Raw genomic sequence first — 17,988 nt, 5'->3', positions numbered from 1 at the left:
ATTCCAAAACCACTTCAGCGTGGACATAGCATGTCCCCCAAAACCAGAAACTCATCCCACAGCTCCTGATGCAGCACTTCAGGAGCAAACTATGCAAAGGACTTAATGGAAGATACAAATCTTAAATCTCTGCTGTGCACCATTGCTAAAAGGTGATTTGGGCCAAACACAGATTCATGACAAAAACCTCCTCTGAAACACTGAAAACTTCCCACAGCGAAGCAGGAGTCCTTCTCAGCCAAGAAAAACAAAAAGCATCTACAGCATTTTACACTGTCTCTCACTGTAGTACCCAAATTCTCAAGTCACCTTGCTTGACGCAAAGCTGTGTAGGTTCATCAACAGAATAAACAGGGGCATTTTAAACAAAGCCTTGTTTCTTTATACAAATTGTAGTTTGGAACGACTGACCAGTCTTTAAATTCTCGGATGGTTTCACCGTGTCCTGTGGAAGAACATTCTAACCTTCCACACGACTTCACAGCCCTGGGCTGCCATCACCTACTCTGCATCCGCTCAGCCATGAGACCGCTCTGCGAATTTTAATTCCTGATCTCAGACTGGGGCAGGGGGCGCCAGGAAAAAGCAGCTGGACAGGATTTTTTACTAGATTAGTGAGTTAAAATGGCACACTCCAACAAATACCAAGCCAGCTCAGGGGAAGGGTGGCTGGGAGTAGGGAGACAAGACAAAGCCGCCTTCCTCCTCTGACTGCAGGGAGCCCATCAGGCTGGTTTAACTGCTGCAGAACAGCGACGTAAAGCAGAGTCTTCACATGGCACAGACGTTAGCCAGGACTTTGGGCTAATTTGGACTCTAAGCACATTTAAAACACACCAAATCACACAAACCCCACAAACTCTGGCCTGCCATGCACAGAGGAAGAGACTTCAGTCTCTGACAAAAGCATCCTGACCTATTTCCAAGAAAAGGTGAGCTTCATCACACATCTGCACCACAGTGCCTTGAAAGGACCCAACAAACACTGCTTCTGACACAGGATTTCACCTGGGAAAAGATAAAGTCATCCTTCAACAAACAAACAAATCAGTTCACACTCAGCAACAGGAAAGATCTGGGGCAGTTTCAACAAAACACATCCAAGACTGTCTTGCCATTTACAAATGTATGAGGTTGACAGTCATTATAACCATATGAAATATGAGAACTTTGAAGGTGGCAAAATCAGTAGTGACAGCAGGAATTTCTCGTCACTGTTTCTGAAAGGCAAGATTTTATCTTTCCGGAAAAAGCAGCAAAAAGAGAAAGAGAAGGCACGCACTTCAACAAAACAGAAGCCATCAGCTCAGTTTGAGGAGTAGGAAATCAGACCAAAAGCAAACTGTCTCTCAGAAGCTAGATTCTAGTACCTAGCAGAAAAAAATATTTAAAAAAATGCATAGTTACATAGTCCAGCCTATGACCTCTCAGGGAATTACAAGAGGCAGATGGTTACCAAAATTAATTAGGACAGGTTCTGTTTCAGTAAAGGATGCTTCAATATTACTTTACACAAAACTATTCTTCGTCAGGTGCAGTACAGCTTCTTGATTTTTCTAGCAAGGAATGGGACTGGTTTCTCTCTGCCATGAAGCACAAACTACGTTAACAAACATAGTCCACAGCACACGGATTAAATAAAGACTAAAGCTGCAAAGAGACCAACTTAAACTTCTCCAGCATTACTTGACAGGTAACTATTTTAAAGAGGAGACTGCAGAAGAACTGTTATGAAGACAGCACATCTACACTGTTCAGTATTTTTAGAAAACTCAACCTCCTTTCAGTGTTGGCTGACACTCACTTACAAACATGTTTGGGCCCTTTTTTTTTTTAAGAGCACACAATGTCCTCTAACCTGAAGGTCTCATTGGAAGCTTCTGATTTCCTGAAATGTTCGCTCTCACAGTTCCTCACTGTTGGGCTATAAGCATTTATGAGGACAGACACCGAAAGAGCTGTTTGCTCAGTTCTCCCCTCTTCACTTACCCTAGAGATGATTTACAATGTTATAAACCATGTTTGTGCAAAGAATGGAGTTGCAATTACACATCATTTCCTTATTGCTGAGTAACTCACTTTTTATTGTAATTTACTCCTGTCAGCATCAGCTGCAGCTAAATCTTGGGAAAAAAGTCACATCTCTCTCCAAACTGTTGTAGCAGTCCTCCACCTACCTTCCCTATTTTGTGCCCTGCATCACACCTCCTGTCTCCATGCTAAACGTGTACTGTTAGCCTGCACTTTCTTGGTCTCTAATTGAAGGTGCGGGAAAGGGACTGAAGGACATTCCGAGAGACAAGCTTCTTTTAAGAAAACGTTGCTGAGATGACAGAATGGGGTCACGGCTGGGATGACCCGCAGGGCCACAGCAGAACAAGAGGCATTCAGGTGACTTGTGAGACAGTTCGTCCACTCGCACCACACGGCTGCATTCACTGTGGAGGTGGACAGGACTTCAGTGTGTCATGGGCCATCACCTGCACATACATTTATTGGGCAAAAGGAATAATACAGATAAAATAAATGAATTCTTAAAGACCAGCTGGCCAAGAGCTTTTCACTGCATAGGCTTTCAAGAAAAGCAACATAAAGAAGGCCCCAAACACAGCTCTCCATTGCCATCGTGAGCCTTCAGCCTCCAGAGACACTCACATCAGCAGTTACACTGCAGAGGAATGGCTATGGATGAGGCATCCTGCAGATGCACAGCGCTAGTGCCCTACGTGTGTCAAACACACCCAATACGAACACGCATAGCTACTTCTTAAGCTACTCATGTTTTAGTTTGAACACTGAAACTGGCACTGTTCATTTCGGACAAGACAGTTCAGTTCCCCAACAGCTCTAACGTTTGTTGTTCAAACAGTCGAGAAATTCTTTCTTAAAGAGTTTTAGTTCCAAACTGACCTGATTCTTAAGTCTAGGAAGTCAAAGGCCTTGAGAAGCCATCATCCAAAACCACTACTGTGCTGATAACCTTAACTTCACCATAAACAAAGGAAATTCTCAGAAAGCCCATTCCATTAAATTGTTTTAGAAAGTCATGGGCAGTTCCACTCTCTTTCCAGGGTTTCACTGAAGGGAAGCATCCTTCTTGCACACAAAGTTTACTGGAGAGACTGTCCACATAGAAGAAAGATGGCACAAAACTAGGCCACAACACGGGCCTAACGATTTTTCCCAAGGCTAGTCAGTCAGAGCCCATAAGAGGTTCAGAGAGGGAACCACCACCAACTGCATTGCAAAGAACTTCAGTGGTTAATCAGAGAGACAATCTACCACAAAACCAAACAGGATCGCAGCCTATTACCACCAAGGTCTCTTCCAGGTGAGTTGCAGAAGTCATTCCTAGTTGACAGCAGCCATCCACCCAAATCCTGTAAACCAAGCTAACTTTAAAATGCCTCCACAAAGAAAAATAACCCCTTAGTAGATTACACACTCACACTGTACACACTCATGATCCATCATATCATCTACTCTTCAGGAATAAGCCTGAGATTAATATACTACTGACAGGTGCTAGAAGGCATTACAAGGTTTGTAATTTCTGCAGCATGAAGCAAGATTTTAGGGGTCACTGAAGGGTTGTTGGCTCCACACCCGAGCTCTCTCTTCAGGTTTTCCTTTGCAGGTCTCACTTTCTGAAGGCTTTAAGGACATACAGACAGAGAAGCAAGGGTACTTGCTCATTAAGAGGAGGGCTCATTTTCTCCTTTACATCTAGTTTCAAAGAGCTATGCAAGCAGTGGTGCATTTCACTCTTATGCAATTTTAACTTCACTTAAGAATATATAATTTTTTAAAGTTAATGACGGTTCTTAACTGTCAGCCTCCTTTGCAGTTAACAACAACCAGTTTATAATGAGAATGATGCTCACTGACAAAAAAAGGTAGAACATGAAACCTCCTGGTCTCTAGTAGTCAATCTCCTCACAGTGCATTTGTCTGAATTACCAGTCACTACAGATGTTCTGGTTTCAAACTCAATATTTTCTAGATACTGAGAAAAATGTGCTAAAGGTTCTTCAGAACCTGAGGAGCTAGTTCAAGCTTAGTTCCAAAACAAGTATCCCAATCTACTTCATGAAAGCAAAAATGCAAATTGAATCCATACCTCAGTTCTCCATTTCTAAGGCTGGATTTTTTACCTATGATTTTGAAAGAAGGGCAAAATTATACTTAGCTGAGAAAGTGTGTCAGCTAAGAATGACTAGTATGACTAAAAAAAAAAAAAAAAAAACCACACACACAGACCAGAGGTCTTTGTTTATTTTTGAGGTATGGAGACATTTCGTGACTAAAGATGACACTGAATTTCCTGTAAGCTGTTTCCTTATATCATGCATAACACTTTCTTGAAATTCACACTTTTTCCCCCTACAGACCCAGAGTAAAGCAGACTCATTTATGAAGCAAAAGTAGCTTTGCTAGTCAGAGAACTCCAGATAAAAATCAGTCACAGCAGAAAAATAACAGTAGCAAAAACATAAGATTCCCATACGCAGGCTTTTTCTCTTCCCTTCCTTTCTCCCACCTATGCCTTCTTTAAGATCTGCCCTGTTCTTCAGCAGCGTTGTATCTACATGGGGATTGTTATTCCAGATTAAAAATACCCCCGACACGTATCAGCAAAGCATTGTTAACCCACACACCTGTAATAGCAAAGCCACGCTTTGTGCTTTTCTAAAACACATATCCTCTTACAAAGTAATCCATACAAGCAGAAGTGCAACCCTGATAGTTGCACTGCATTGCAGCTCAACATTCACGGTACTTGTCTGTCAAACCCACGCACACACAAGCCTGTAACAGTGCCTGGTGCAATGGGAAATTGCCCTCCATTGTGGCGGCTTTGATGAAAACAATTTTCTTTTAAGGGTTCCACTGACATCTGCCCCCCAGATTGCAGAACAAGTCACAGATGTCGGCTGTATTCAGCTGTACACAACTCCACTTCTACTTTGGGTGAAGGCCAATAGTCCTGCATGTCATTCCTGCAAAGTGTGCCCAGCCCTTATAGGAAAGCTTTCCATAGTACGTACCTGTCCATTGCGGTGGGCAGCGGCAGTTATAGGTGTTCACACCATCCACACATATACCCCCATTTTGGCAGTTGTGATTTGGGCAGTCGTCAACGTTGTGTCCACAGACACTTCCCTCGAAACCTGGACAAAGCAGAAACACAGCACACTGAAATGGGCTTCCAGCCTCTTTTGAAGAGAATTCACCCTTCATCCAGCTTCCCTGCTCCTTTTTTTCCTAAACACTTGCCCTGTTAACCTAATCCTGATGAACTTCAATATAGCATGCTGACCAGAGACTTCACTGAAGGCCTTTGCTGATAGCTATCAGGTCAGATTACGCAGTTAAAACACTACTGCCGTGGGTAGATGGCCACATAAGTTTTCACCCCCAAAGAGACATGAGTACTTTAAGTGACTAATGAGCACTGTCATTCAAAGCAAACAAAGCGAAGACCAAGAGGTTTAGCTTATATACAGTAAACTCTGCCTACCAAGCAGCTGTTAGAGCATCAGCCAGGATAAGTTTTTCCCATGGCAAAAAAGCGCCTGGCGTTCACTTCGTGAATACCTCAGCACAGTTCATGTGCCTTGGACATGTTGAAGAAAGATCTTCTATGCTTTGAAAATGGGCTTCCAAATTCCTGATTTGGCCCTCTTCAGTGAGACACGTCAGCCAATCAACAAATCAGCCACCACCCAAACAATTCTTATACACTAAGCCCTGACTGAAAAGCAGAAGAAACAAGACACCCTTCCTTAATGAAAACCAAGGCTCCTAACGAATGTAGCCACACTGGCAAAATATCCTTGCTAGATCTCCCTCTCCTTTCAAATAAGCAGAAGTGGGGCCTTTAGGGAAGGGAGTCATCAATAATCCACCTTCGCCTCAATTTCACCCGCTGATTTACTTCATGCTTTATTAAATAAACCTGCCATTTCTGCTGGATGAGAGAGCTATTTATCAAAGCACAAGTGGATGCATGCCAATATGGATGAAGTAAACAATTCCAGAACATATGCGCTAATTTAAAACATCAGCTCTGCCTCTTCACTGCTTTGGAATGTAATGTTAATATGACACAGTCCTCTCATCCAAAATTATGCTTTAACTCATCTACTTTTGATGCCCTGTTCCAGACGCTTCCATAACATCTGTGTCAAGTCACATAGACCCTGTGAGCAACATCTGCTCCAGTGCAGATCACGCTGTGTGGCAGATGAGACTGAGACTGTAAAGCTCTGAAGCAGCTTCTCCAGACTACAGCTACACTTAAGAATCTTAAGATGATTCATATCCATTCCCACCTCTTGAACTTCTCCAATACTACAGGTAAAAGTCAGAAGCAAAGAGGAGTGTTGTTACCAAGCTGGATCAAGTGTATTAGCATCCATCAGCAAGGAAGGACAGAGTCAGCATACTTTGGAAAAAAAAAAAAAAAAACAAACACCACCAAAAACGACCTGCAATGTATAAATGTATATTACCCTCTGCCTTCAAAGCCCTTCCCACCTTCATCCAAGATCCTGCAAACTTCATGGCAGTAGGTCAGGTTAAAATGAAGAGAAAATGCACCATGGTTAGTCTGAATCCTAATCATCACAGCAGTGCCTTCCTGGCAAAAGGTGCGGAGGAACAACTACCACGGAATACAATTCATATCAGATCGCTGTATTTAAAACTGTATAAAGCTACCACGCACGAACAAAGGCTCAGCTGTCAAACACAGGGGTGTCCTAGCAGCTTGCTTTTCAGCTTGAGGAGCCTCATCCCATCGACCACAGACTGCACGCATGCCAGCAACGTCATCAGCATGGACGTACACCCAGAATTACAAACTTCAAAGGTTTAACTTCCTATCCTTTCGGCTCGGAAAACATGAAGACCTACCCTACTTTCCAGGAAACAAATTCCTGACAGGAGACATTTATTTAAAACTGTCTCACTGTACTACACACAAATTTAAAGCAGCCCAATGTTTTTGAGTAATAATAAAGCATGGAAGTCACCCCAATACTAAAACACCTCACCAAGCCATCATACATTTTAACATTTTAACCAGCTATACTACTATTTGAGAGCTGGTCCTCAAGCATCTCATGCAAATGTGGAAAACTATTAATCCCACACTAAAAGCTAGAGGATACCACTAGTGATAGTAGCACAGAATAAAACAAAAAAGAGCTTACAAAAAAAGGCAATGTAGCAAAAGGTTCAAGAGAAATGACACACAGTCAAGTGTGCTCAGTCAAAAGACATCTCCAAGGGAAAGAGAATCAGGAAGGGTTGAATAGGTGAAGACTATACTATTTCGAGTGCACGGCTGAAGAAAACACAAGTTTCCTTTTTGGTAACTTCACAACTCCCAAACCCCTTTAAATCTGTCTTACTCTGAAGAAGACCTTTGGCTTAGTTTCAGAACATCTAAAAGCTGTAAAGGCATGACTTCTGTGTCCTCTTCAAGCCCAACTTAAACCACAATAGTGTGATCTGCTTAATTGGTAAATAAAACTGTCCTAGTGAAGTTTAGCTTCCACTCTTCAAAATCAGTTCTTTAGAGTCATGGATATTCGGGCCAATGCACCTACATCTGAGCACAACAAGCATGAAGTTGCTCTGAGACATGTGAGCTTTTCTTAAGCTGGGTCCCAGGATCCGATTCTGCAATCCCACAACCTGACCCTTTTCCAGCAAGCCAGAGTTCACTGCTTGGATGTATTTGGACACCTGACACCATTTCCCGCTCCCCCCTGCGCTGGGACTAACACGTTGTCCTTTGCTTTCTCCCTCCGAGAGAACAGTTTGCAATACACATCCTGACTTTTGTTCCGTATCTCCAAGCACAGCAAACTACGGAATGAGAACCTCAAAGGGAAAAGCGTTCCCACTGCTAACAGCACGCTGTTCCTCTAGCACACGGACGGATACGAGCAGCTAACTCTACTCCTACATCATCCGAAATCTCCACCCCATTCCAGAGCACCGTAACCAGTGCCCTCCCAATCTTAATCCTTAGCCCTATTTCAACCTATAAATTACACCTCAGACTTTCTGCAGGACCAGTTAGTTATGGGGACAGGAAATTCTACCTGAAAGAAATTGTCGAGTTATTGCCAGATTCAGGGCCTGCTGGCAAGAAATGAGGGATCTTGACACAGAGCACTAAAACTGACCCGCACCACTTTAACACCGAAGTAAGGTTCAGCACAGCAGGGGCCTGACAGCCGTTGCCTGCATGCACCTCCGACAGTTCAGCTCCTCCAAACAAACGCGAGATGGGCGACTCCACACCAGAGAGCTAGCTCAGGTGGAGTAGGGAGGCACGCAAGCCGCCCAGCACCCCAGCATTGCCGCCACGCAGAACCTCACACCCCACGGCAAGCAGCTCACCTCTCCACCCCACCAAGCGGGGTCTCGCCACCGCGGGAGATTCCGTACGTCTGACAGACCCCGTCCGCGACGCTCACTGCACGGTGCGAGGCTCCGAACCGGCGTGAGGTTACTTCCTCTTCCCAGGAAGTGTTCCAGCGCTCATAAACAGCCTGCTCCAGCCTGACAGATCGTTTCCTGAACAAGCCCTCGGAATTCCCTAGGGTCCTTATCTTAGTTAATGGGTAATTATTTTGATGGATAACAATGAATAATCACTTTCCCAGCTAAGAACTTCCTCTATTGACTTGTTTAACATTCCTCTAAAGGTTAGTTGCCAAATGAACTCCTTTTTTGTCAAATATTTATAACTACAAGCTCATTCTTATATTTAGAGTTGCTAATACTTCAGGTTAAGTCTCATAGAAGTTTGTTTTGTGGTTTTTTTTACTATGACTATCCGTTACAACTGAGCTAACACACTCACTGGTCTACAATCTTTTCATCTCAGTCAAAGCCCAGACAAAATGTGATTACACCGGATGGACAGAAAATAAGTTACTTTTCATACAGACGAAATACTAAGAGTATATATAACTCCTCACTTACACTTGCCACCAAATGCTGACCTCTAACACATGACTTCATGAATTACCTAATGGAAGATTTGTTTGTGCAAGTCCATAAGTGAAATTGGAACCTGAGAATTTAAAATAGCAGCTTGACCACACTGTGGCTAAACAGTACTTGCACTACTGTAGAAAAAGCTGCTGTGATGTGTAACTCCAGGTTGTAGGCTTTTTTCCGTATTTTCAAGCTCTCATTCTCTTGTATCTATAGCTACATAAAATGAAATTCACTCAAAAGCAAAGAAGAAAACATCTACAGGAAACAAGAACTTCTTTCGTGGCCAGTCCAGGAGTGACCTAATTATGCTTAAATTGCTGCTTGGGCACCATCAGTTTCTTCAAAGCAGTTTCACAGGTCACAGGACGCAAAATCATATCAAAACCCATTCCAGCAGTTAAAGATGTAACCGCCTCCTGCCTCTACAGCTGTTATGCTGAGCGGTGGTAACATCTTAAGGCAGTCCAGGAGCAAGGGCTGGAGCAATTCCATTTACAGTCACAACATCATTGGCATGGCTCCAATTCAGAGAGGGAGCTTAAAGAAGAATTTCTAGTCCATACTCTTGGCACTCTCTTCCAGATGAGCAGGCCTTGTTCGTATCTTCCCTGGGTGTGACAGGCCACCATTTCTCGTCTCTCTGTTGACCTTTCCTTCCCAGACAGAACCTTTTCCAACACTTCAGAAATTTCGCTCTGCATGCTTCACTAAGGGGGAAGAAATGGCTGGGTGCCTTGCCTTTATCAAAGAGTTTCATGCAAGCATTTTGGCCTCTTCAACCTCTCCCTTTTTTTTGCTGTTTTTCAAAAGCCTAATTTAAAAAAAAATTAAGCTAGCAAAACAACGTGGCCAACCTAAACAAATACAGGAAATACAGAAGTGAAGTCTCTCAAAGCCACATTAACTTACCCCCACTACATGCATTGTGTAACAGGTCCAAAAAAGCAGTTAATAATCCAAAACGTGTGAGAGCACTGTGGGTGTGTAACTGTTACTATAGTAATCTCATTTTCATTTCCTGACCGTAGTTTAGCCAGCCCACACACTTGTCTAAGGGAAAATGTGCTCCTACCCAGTCTCGTGCCCCTGTAAGAGTCACGAAAGCAAGCTGTCTTATCAGCTTTACAGGATCAAGTCCTTCAGGCTTCATCTTCCTCTCCTATTCCCCCCACCACGCTGCTTCTGCATGAGATCTGAAACTCCTTGAACTGGCTAAACAGATCGGACTTTCAGAAAATTCTGAATTTCAGATCAAGCCTGTTAATCCAGAGCTAATTTGTTTACAATTTCCTTCTAAATAGATGCATAGCAGAAAAGCAATAAATTCCCTGAGGACAACTGTCAGTTAAGACACGGCATTTTCAAATGCCGTATGTACAAGTACCATTTCTTCAAGCATAGTTAGAAATGGTCGCTTTCACAGAAAAATAAAGATGATACATCCTTCTATTTTAAGATCAACTTTCCTAGATTCTTCAAAGTCACATGCTTGCTCAGACAGCCCAGAAAGTTGTTGTGCAGGCACTAGCTAAGGTTGGCAATGTACGTTTAAGGTCATTTGAACCACCACTTCAAGACAAAGGTCTCCAAAAAGAGAGTATTCTTTAAGAATTACATTCTAAATGCTCTTTCCAACTCGTGCCTATGTCTCCAGATGATTCTCATGAGAACGCAGTCACTCTACCTTCCATCCTAAACAGTATATGGCAGCTACCTCTTTCACACAAATAACAAGAGAGAAATGCTTCAGGGAAGAGAGTTTACTTTTGTAGATTACCACACACCAAGTGTTCATGTGCCAAACTGCAATACACTTAAGTAGGAAGTCTAGTCAAAAGCATTTCCAAACAATCAGTTTCCCATGGATGGAATTACTCAGTAATAAAATATCAGCCTAAAAAAAACCCCGATATGCAAAGGCAACTAGTACTGCCCCATGGTCAAAACAACAAGGACACAGGAAGGAGAAGGACAGGATGAGACCACCAGGGTCCCAACCAGGTGACACACAGTCATTTGTAGAGACTCGTGCCTCGGTGACTGGAGCCCAGCTTGACACCCAAAACCAATACAGCCCACGATCCTGAGTAAGCACACCACCCCTGCTGTGGATGAACTCAGGGCAGCTAACAGCATCAGAAAACAAGTAAGCGTAATCTGTCTGGAGGTGTTACAGGAGAAAAAGGGTGTGGTGAGTTGGAAATGGTGTCTTGTAAGATTTGGAGGAACTGGAGGAGAAAAAGGAAGGGAATAGAACCTAATATGTTTTCGGGGTAAAGACTGAGAAGGGGAAATACAGGTGTTCATCCTAATTTAAGCACTGAAGTTAACTGTGGCCTTTACTGACACAAAACTGTATTTGTAGAGGTTTGTGTTCATCGAATTTTGCACTCCAAATGGGCATTAGGAGATACCACCCTAATCTCCTTGAAGCTACCTCATAGCTTGTATCTATTTGATACTCCGTCTCTAACTGGGTTCCAAAGAAATCCGTCATTTCTACGCTTCTTTCCTTTCCTTCCCTTCCATATTATGAAATCCTGACACTCTGAAATTAGCATCCTAGCAGAGCTTCCTGCCTTGCTGAGATTTCTCCCTTCAACCTTACATTACACGAATATCACGCAGAAACTCCAAGAGAAGTTTTCAGAACAACACAGACAGGAATGCAGTGACAAGCCTACAAACCCAAGCACTTTTGCAGAAGCATCGCTTACCTGGCAGACAGTTGCACTCAAAGGTGAAGTCACTTGTTTGATGACAAGTTCCTCCATTCATACAGGGTGATGGGGAACATGGCACATATACGCTCTCACAGCGATGCCCTGTATAGCCTGGCTTGCACTGGCATCGGTATGAACCGGGCAAATTGACACAGGTCCCACCATGTTGACAAAGGCCCGGCGTAGAACATTCATTCACATCTATCTCACACTTCTGGCCAGTGTAGCCAGCCAGACAGATGCAGGAGAACTTATTTCCAGATACAGTGCATGTACTTCCATTGGCACAAGGTTGAGATGTACAGGCATCAATCCACTGGCAATCCTTTCCTGTAGGATCAAGACAGACCACTCCATTAGTAAAAAGTTATTTCTAGGGAAAATAGTATTTCCTTCATGCTATCTCAAAATGATTGGTGTACTAAATCTTAAAATTATTACTGGAAAATTTATGTCTTCATTTTACAGTATCACATTTGAAACAAAAATCAATTTGTAGTTACAGTACAAAGTCAGTTTTTTCAGTCAGGGTAGCATCAAGACATAAAATGTTGCGAGTTATAGAAATAACCCATAACCTGAAATCATACTACACACTGACAGTCACTCTTCTTCATGTCCCCTTCAAGAATGAAAGAGGTGAGTTTCCATGCTTCCCCTCAGGCACCCAATTACAGTTTTCCAACAGAAAGATATTGCTGGCCATATTTACTTAATTTTTTCTGGAAGGTAGACTCTGAATTCTAAGCGTAACAGCCACTCCAGAGCAGCTTCTGCACTCAGTTTTCCCATGTGGACAACCCCACAAGATCTAAATGTTTTTCTGCTTATGTGTAAAGGGTAGGGAGTTTGATTTCCTACCCCTCTTTACTTTTTTTGGTCATTAACTCATTTAGACGACTTCTCGTTTCCTGTGCTGGAGCTAGTAACTTTGAGAGCATATTACGACTGCCCAGAACATTCCAGGATGAAGCAATTCACAGAGGAGGGAGTCTGGAGGTACGAACGCAGAACCTCACCTGTGTAACCTGGAGGGCAGACACACTCGTACGTATCCTGGCTGTGGGGATGACAAGTTCCTCCGTTCAGGCAGGGCTGGGACACGTAGCAGAGGTGTGATTCGGAGTACTGACAGTCCTCTCCTGTGAATCCTGGAGCACATTTGCAGGTAGCCTTTCCTATCAGAGATGTAGTTTCACAAGTTCCCCCATTCTTACAGGTATTGCTTTCGCAGGGGTTTCTGTACTGACAGTAGTCTCCAAGGAAGCCTTCTCTACACCTGCAATGGAGAAGAAATTACTTGAGCTACGTTCACCTAAAGCCTCACTGTCCTGGGAAGATACCGGGAATGAAGTCCCACGACCACGAAAAGTCTTGGAATTTGCCATAATTAACGCTAACACTAACAGACCTAAATACTAACATCATTGATGTAACAGGGCTTTCCTCTGGGATTGTCCTAAATGAGATCACTGCAAACTTAAGTTCAAATTGTGAAATCACTCATTACAAAATAAATAAATAAATCCTGCATACAATCAGAGTTACATCAAATGCAGGGAATTCTTCTTGCATTTCCCTTCAAAACTTCAGTAAAAGCCTAAGTGTTAAAGAACTGCCCAGTAACAATTGATTCCTTGCACCTACTCCCATTTTAACAAGCATTCTTTTTTAGAAGGAAATCAACCAGTTTCAGCAATAGGTATTAACCACAGGCATTATCCATCTTCCAAAATATTTATAAACTTTGTACAAATGCAGTGTCTGAGGCCCTGAAGGTCTGGAGCAGATCTTTCTCCACAACAGTCCCGTGAGACAGGACTATACTGTTATCCTCATGTTGATAAGCGCATCTGGGACCGTGACATGCTGAAGGCTGCGCTCAGCTAGCAACGCAGGCACTGAAGTCAGGTCTCCCACGCCCCTGGCTAGCACCCTGACGACAAGGTCATTGTTCCTCCGTCTCCCACAGAAAAACGAGTACACACACACTATCTACAACGAGGGTAATATTTTATACAAAGATCTGCGATTGCAGAATAATTGCAGTGATTTCTCTCTAACCTAAACTTATGTCAATACAGTCTGACTACACTTGTCAGCTGTAATCCATCTTTTAACTGGCCTTTGTACTGTGAATTTTCCATTTAACTTCCAGCGATACAGGACCCAGGCAAGCAAGCCTGCAAACCCCACCTTTGTGTCACCCACAGTTCTGTTTGCTTCTTTCAGGTAGCAGACAGCTGCAGGAGTATATGCTGGATAAAAACAACACCTAACATATAAAACAGGACTGCTCACTTGCAGTTTATTCTATCATGCACAGCTGCATGCTTTAACTGGTAAGTAACCCAAGATACACACAGTCTGAGAGAACATGTATTTCACTGCAAAAAATTCAGAGGTGAACATCAGATATGCTTTGTTCCAGAACAGGATAGGTGCAATTATTAAATCAATGAGTTACTCAAACCCAAAGGGAGGGGAACACAACTGCAAGAAGTACGAAGTCTCTAGTTAGCCCCCAGACAAGAATGTAACAGTAAAGAGACTGCGTTTTCCTTACGCACTTAAAAGAGTATGGTGGATTTAAAAAAAAACAAAAACAAACAAAAAAACACATCTGAGTGGATAGGTCTTAAGATTCAGTTTACGATCAAAGAACGGTCACGAAGCTGTGTTTTAAACAGAATGCTACAGGAATCTGCCTTTGTTCCTATGCTATTCAACACTTCTATCAATGAGTAACAACAGAAAACATCAATGCTGGTCAAACACACAGGTAAGAGAGCAGACAAGCTCTTGATAGAGAGCAGTAGCACAAGCTGCTAAAAAAGGCAGCCAGCATGGAAAGTGCACTTTAGCATTACGGAGTCATAAATCTAGAAACAAAACATATACAGCATCCTCCCCAAAACAGGAGACTGATCTGGGGAAGACAGACTCGCTCTGAGGGTTCCTAATGGTCAGCTGAACGTGAATTCCTAGTGTGACAGTTTGGCCAGGAATACATCATACATACAAACAGTGAGTATCAGGTAAGAGTAAATAAGATTATGCTACACCTGACACTTGCATTACATCAGTTCTGGTGTCCGCTCTTTAAAAAGCAAGAGCTCAAATTCAAAGAAGTCAACAGTAATGATTAACAGGTAACTGCCGACACAATGGAGAGCTCAGGTGGCTCAGTCTATTTATCAAAGGGAAAAGGGAAGGGAACAGTTAATCAAAAGCTCCAAGTACCCACAAAGGAACTCAGATTTAACAATAATTCCCAATCTAGGGGGTGCAGGGATAACAGAACTGAGCAGTTAAAAGTTCAAGCAAGATAAATTCAAATTATAAATAGGGCAATATCTTTATCTTCAGACACAGACGTACATACACAGTCTCTCAGCAGTGGAGAGAAACAACGGGAAGAACGCATTTAAGGTTGCAGTGGAATTTCTCCATCACTCCTGCTTGTTTAACAGAACACCAGGATTGGCTGTTTCAGAGAGAGTATGCACGCTAGTTCAAACACAGCTATTCGGAGAGGTTATTATCCGAGTTACGCAAGGGGTCATTACTAGATGACCACAACTGTTTTTTCTCATGTTAAAATTTATGAGCTAGCTTTAGCCATACGTCTAAAGCAGGAAAGTCATATAATAGATGTGCATAAACATAACTTACCATTCCCCACACCCAAATTAGGCTCCTTTCACCATACCTTAATACTTTCGACTTCATACCCAAGAACAGACATGAAAGAAGAGTTTTTGCAAAGCAAGGCAGGAGCAATGAAGTCACAGAAGGCAAATCCTGAGCCAACACCATTTGCAGAGTATCCTCTGCCTCTTGTGCCATCCTCGGTGTATGAGCCGAAGGCTGCCAGTCAGCGTGAGCTGCTCCATATCACACGACAGTCAATCTTCAGGTATTCTGGGCCCAAGCCATGGCAGTTCTATAGGCTTCCTTTAACATCCCAAATCCCTCCTCGATACGGGTTAGAAATCAGTCCAAACGCCAGCAGGCTACAGCACGGCTTTGCAGGAGCTCGATCCCAGAGAAATCTGGAACCCAGTGAAGACAGCTGTGCCAGAAGCCGGAGGACTGCTTGACTCCCACGGCGTGCGAGCCTGCACACGGTGTGCTGGCTGGCTCTGCTCAGAGACCGTCTGGGTAATTACACTTAAATCATGGTTCTGGATATCTACACGCAGCTGATGAACGTGTAAAGTCAAATTGAACTTCAGCCCCAGAAGGCTTACGAGATCTCGCTATAGGGATTTCTTCTGGTTTCGCCACTGCCAGTGATGAGGGGGTCTGGGCAGCTCAGCTGTCTCCAGCGCCCACAGTACACCGAGCTCCTCAGACTAACAGCAGCAGGCACAGGCGATGCGCTTGTAGTTCTCTTTATCATGAAAGAGCAAGCAACACACCAGAAGTTTACAGAACCCCATCTAGGGCATCTCATCAGGGAAACAAGAGGTCCTCCAACACCACTCACCACTCCAAAAAATACAAAATAAACCAAAATACACCTAAAAGAGAAGTCCTAAAGTGCTTTTTCATTGAAAGGCTGTAAAACAAACTAGAAAGTCTAGAGGAACATCTCATGTTTTGTACACAAGCAAATAAAACCACCAAAACGCCTTCTCTCCCACTCTCCCAGCACTCTGGGATACTGGAAAGTGCATTTAACCATCGCCCCTAGGTAACAGAGAGGAGGGAGCCTAAACACTGATTAAGACTACTGTTGGTATGATCGAAAAGGAAAGCCGAGACCTGTGCTCTAAGACGACACTCACAACCATCACCCACAAATGGCCCAGGGTTTTGTACACAAATGTTCTGGTACAAAGTTGAAGAGCGCTCCGAGACCAGGCTTGTTCCAGTATCTTCTGAGGCTAATCAGAAAAACAGGAGGGAGCGCTCCAGCAGGGAACAGCAAAAGCTCTTTCAACTTTAGCTCTTTCCATTTGGAAGAACAAAGCCTTACAGAATATGCCAGAGGGAACGTGCCTGCCTGTGGAAAGACGGTAGGTCAGGTACACATGGCCCTCATACCCACCATTTTGTTCTCCTCCTGGAGAAGCGCTTGGTCCCACACTTATGCAATTTTCCCCTCCAGCAATTCAGCATAATCCTTTCTGAACGTTAAAGAACAAAAACCTACAGCCCAGATTTTTTCAACCATGTCTCCTGTCATCAACATTTCTAGGCACAAATACTAGTAATTTAGTTCTAAATGTTGGTGTAGACAAAACTGCAAATATTTGCCCCCGATTGATGTTGGGCACCACATTGTTTCTCCAAAAATAGAGGCAAACACCCAAAAAGGGGGGTCTAAGTCCAGACTTCTTTAAAGGCTATGATTATGCTCAACAGCAGCTCCAGCTTCCCACCACCCCTGCTCTGCTCTCATCCCAACCTACTCGTTCAAGTTCTCTTTAGGAGGGAAACGGAAGGGGGGGGGGGGGGGGGAAAGCCACTTGTCTACAGAGCAGCTTAAAATTGTAGCAGCTTGTGCGAGCTCCAAATGACATGCTCAGTACAGGAAACCCAATCTTTTCCAAATAAAAGCCACTGCTTCTCCTCAGTTTTCCATCTAACACTCAGAAACAGAAACAGGAAGATAAAGTTTGTTCTGGCACTTTCTGGAAGCACATGAGGTCTCTCAGCCTACTTCAACAGGAATTTAATCTTTTAAGAACAAATTTCACATACAACTGTATTCAAATCATTATTTCTGAAAGCTAGAGAGTTTGAAATGGGAAAATGTCCTGTGGGCTGCATCAACTATGCAGCTGCTTCTAATTAAAGCTTCTCCTTTACTCTCTCTGGGCTACTTTCCAGCACAAATACTTTAGTCAGAGCTCAGCCCAGTTTTTTTTTCTTTCCCTCCTCCTTTTCAGCTCCAGCCTGCATTCGCCTGAGCTCAGGCTCTCACGGAGCTGAACAAGAGATGTAAAAACAAAATGAAGGTATTTACCCAAATCTGAAGTATCCACAAATCCACAGAGGCGCATTCACTCTAATAACCTAACTCTACAAAGTGAAAGTAGAAGACACAAAAGCTGCATTTTTGGCTCTTCTGCCACAAAACTACCTTGAAGTTACCTCCCAATCCTTAGTTCCCTCTTGCTTTCAAAAGACTTCTGGAAAACATGTCTGGCCTGTTGGAAAAACCTCCTCATCTGCCGTGCTAGATTTACTTGGGCACATTCACAAGACAGGCTCTTCAAATGCACCTTAT

General features: G+C 43.3%; 1 protein-coding gene across 3 annotated transcripts in view; it reads right to left on the bottom strand.

The window, feature by feature from the left end:
- The window catches only part of NOTCH2 (notch receptor 2), an 88,024-nt gene that overhangs the window by 54,673 nt on the left and 15,363 nt on the right, over nt 1–17,988 (bottom strand). For all 3 annotated transcript variants that reach the window (XR_012764198.1, XM_075422391.1, XM_075422392.1), the window contains exons 3-5: nt 12,767–13,026; nt 11,742–12,077; nt 5,049–5,171 (exon numbers count right to left, since the gene is read on the bottom strand). Coding sequence is in view for 2 of the 3 variants with exons in the window: in XM_075422391.1 (XP_075278506.1) it covers nt 5,049–5,171; nt 11,742–12,077; nt 12,767–13,026 (719 nt within the window). In the remaining variant the exon portion in view is untranslated. The remainder of the gene's footprint in view (nt 1–5,048; nt 5,172–11,741; nt 12,078–12,766; nt 13,027–17,988) is intronic.

This window comes from Opisthocomus hoazin, chromosome 6 (assembly GCF_030867145.1).
Source record: "Opisthocomus hoazin isolate bOpiHoa1 chromosome 6, bOpiHoa1.hap1, whole genome shotgun sequence".
In the NCBI taxonomy this organism is placed as follows: domain Eukaryota; kingdom Metazoa; phylum Chordata; class Aves; order Opisthocomiformes; family Opisthocomidae; genus Opisthocomus; species Opisthocomus hoazin.
This window is presented reverse-complemented; position numbering and strand designations above follow the sequence as displayed.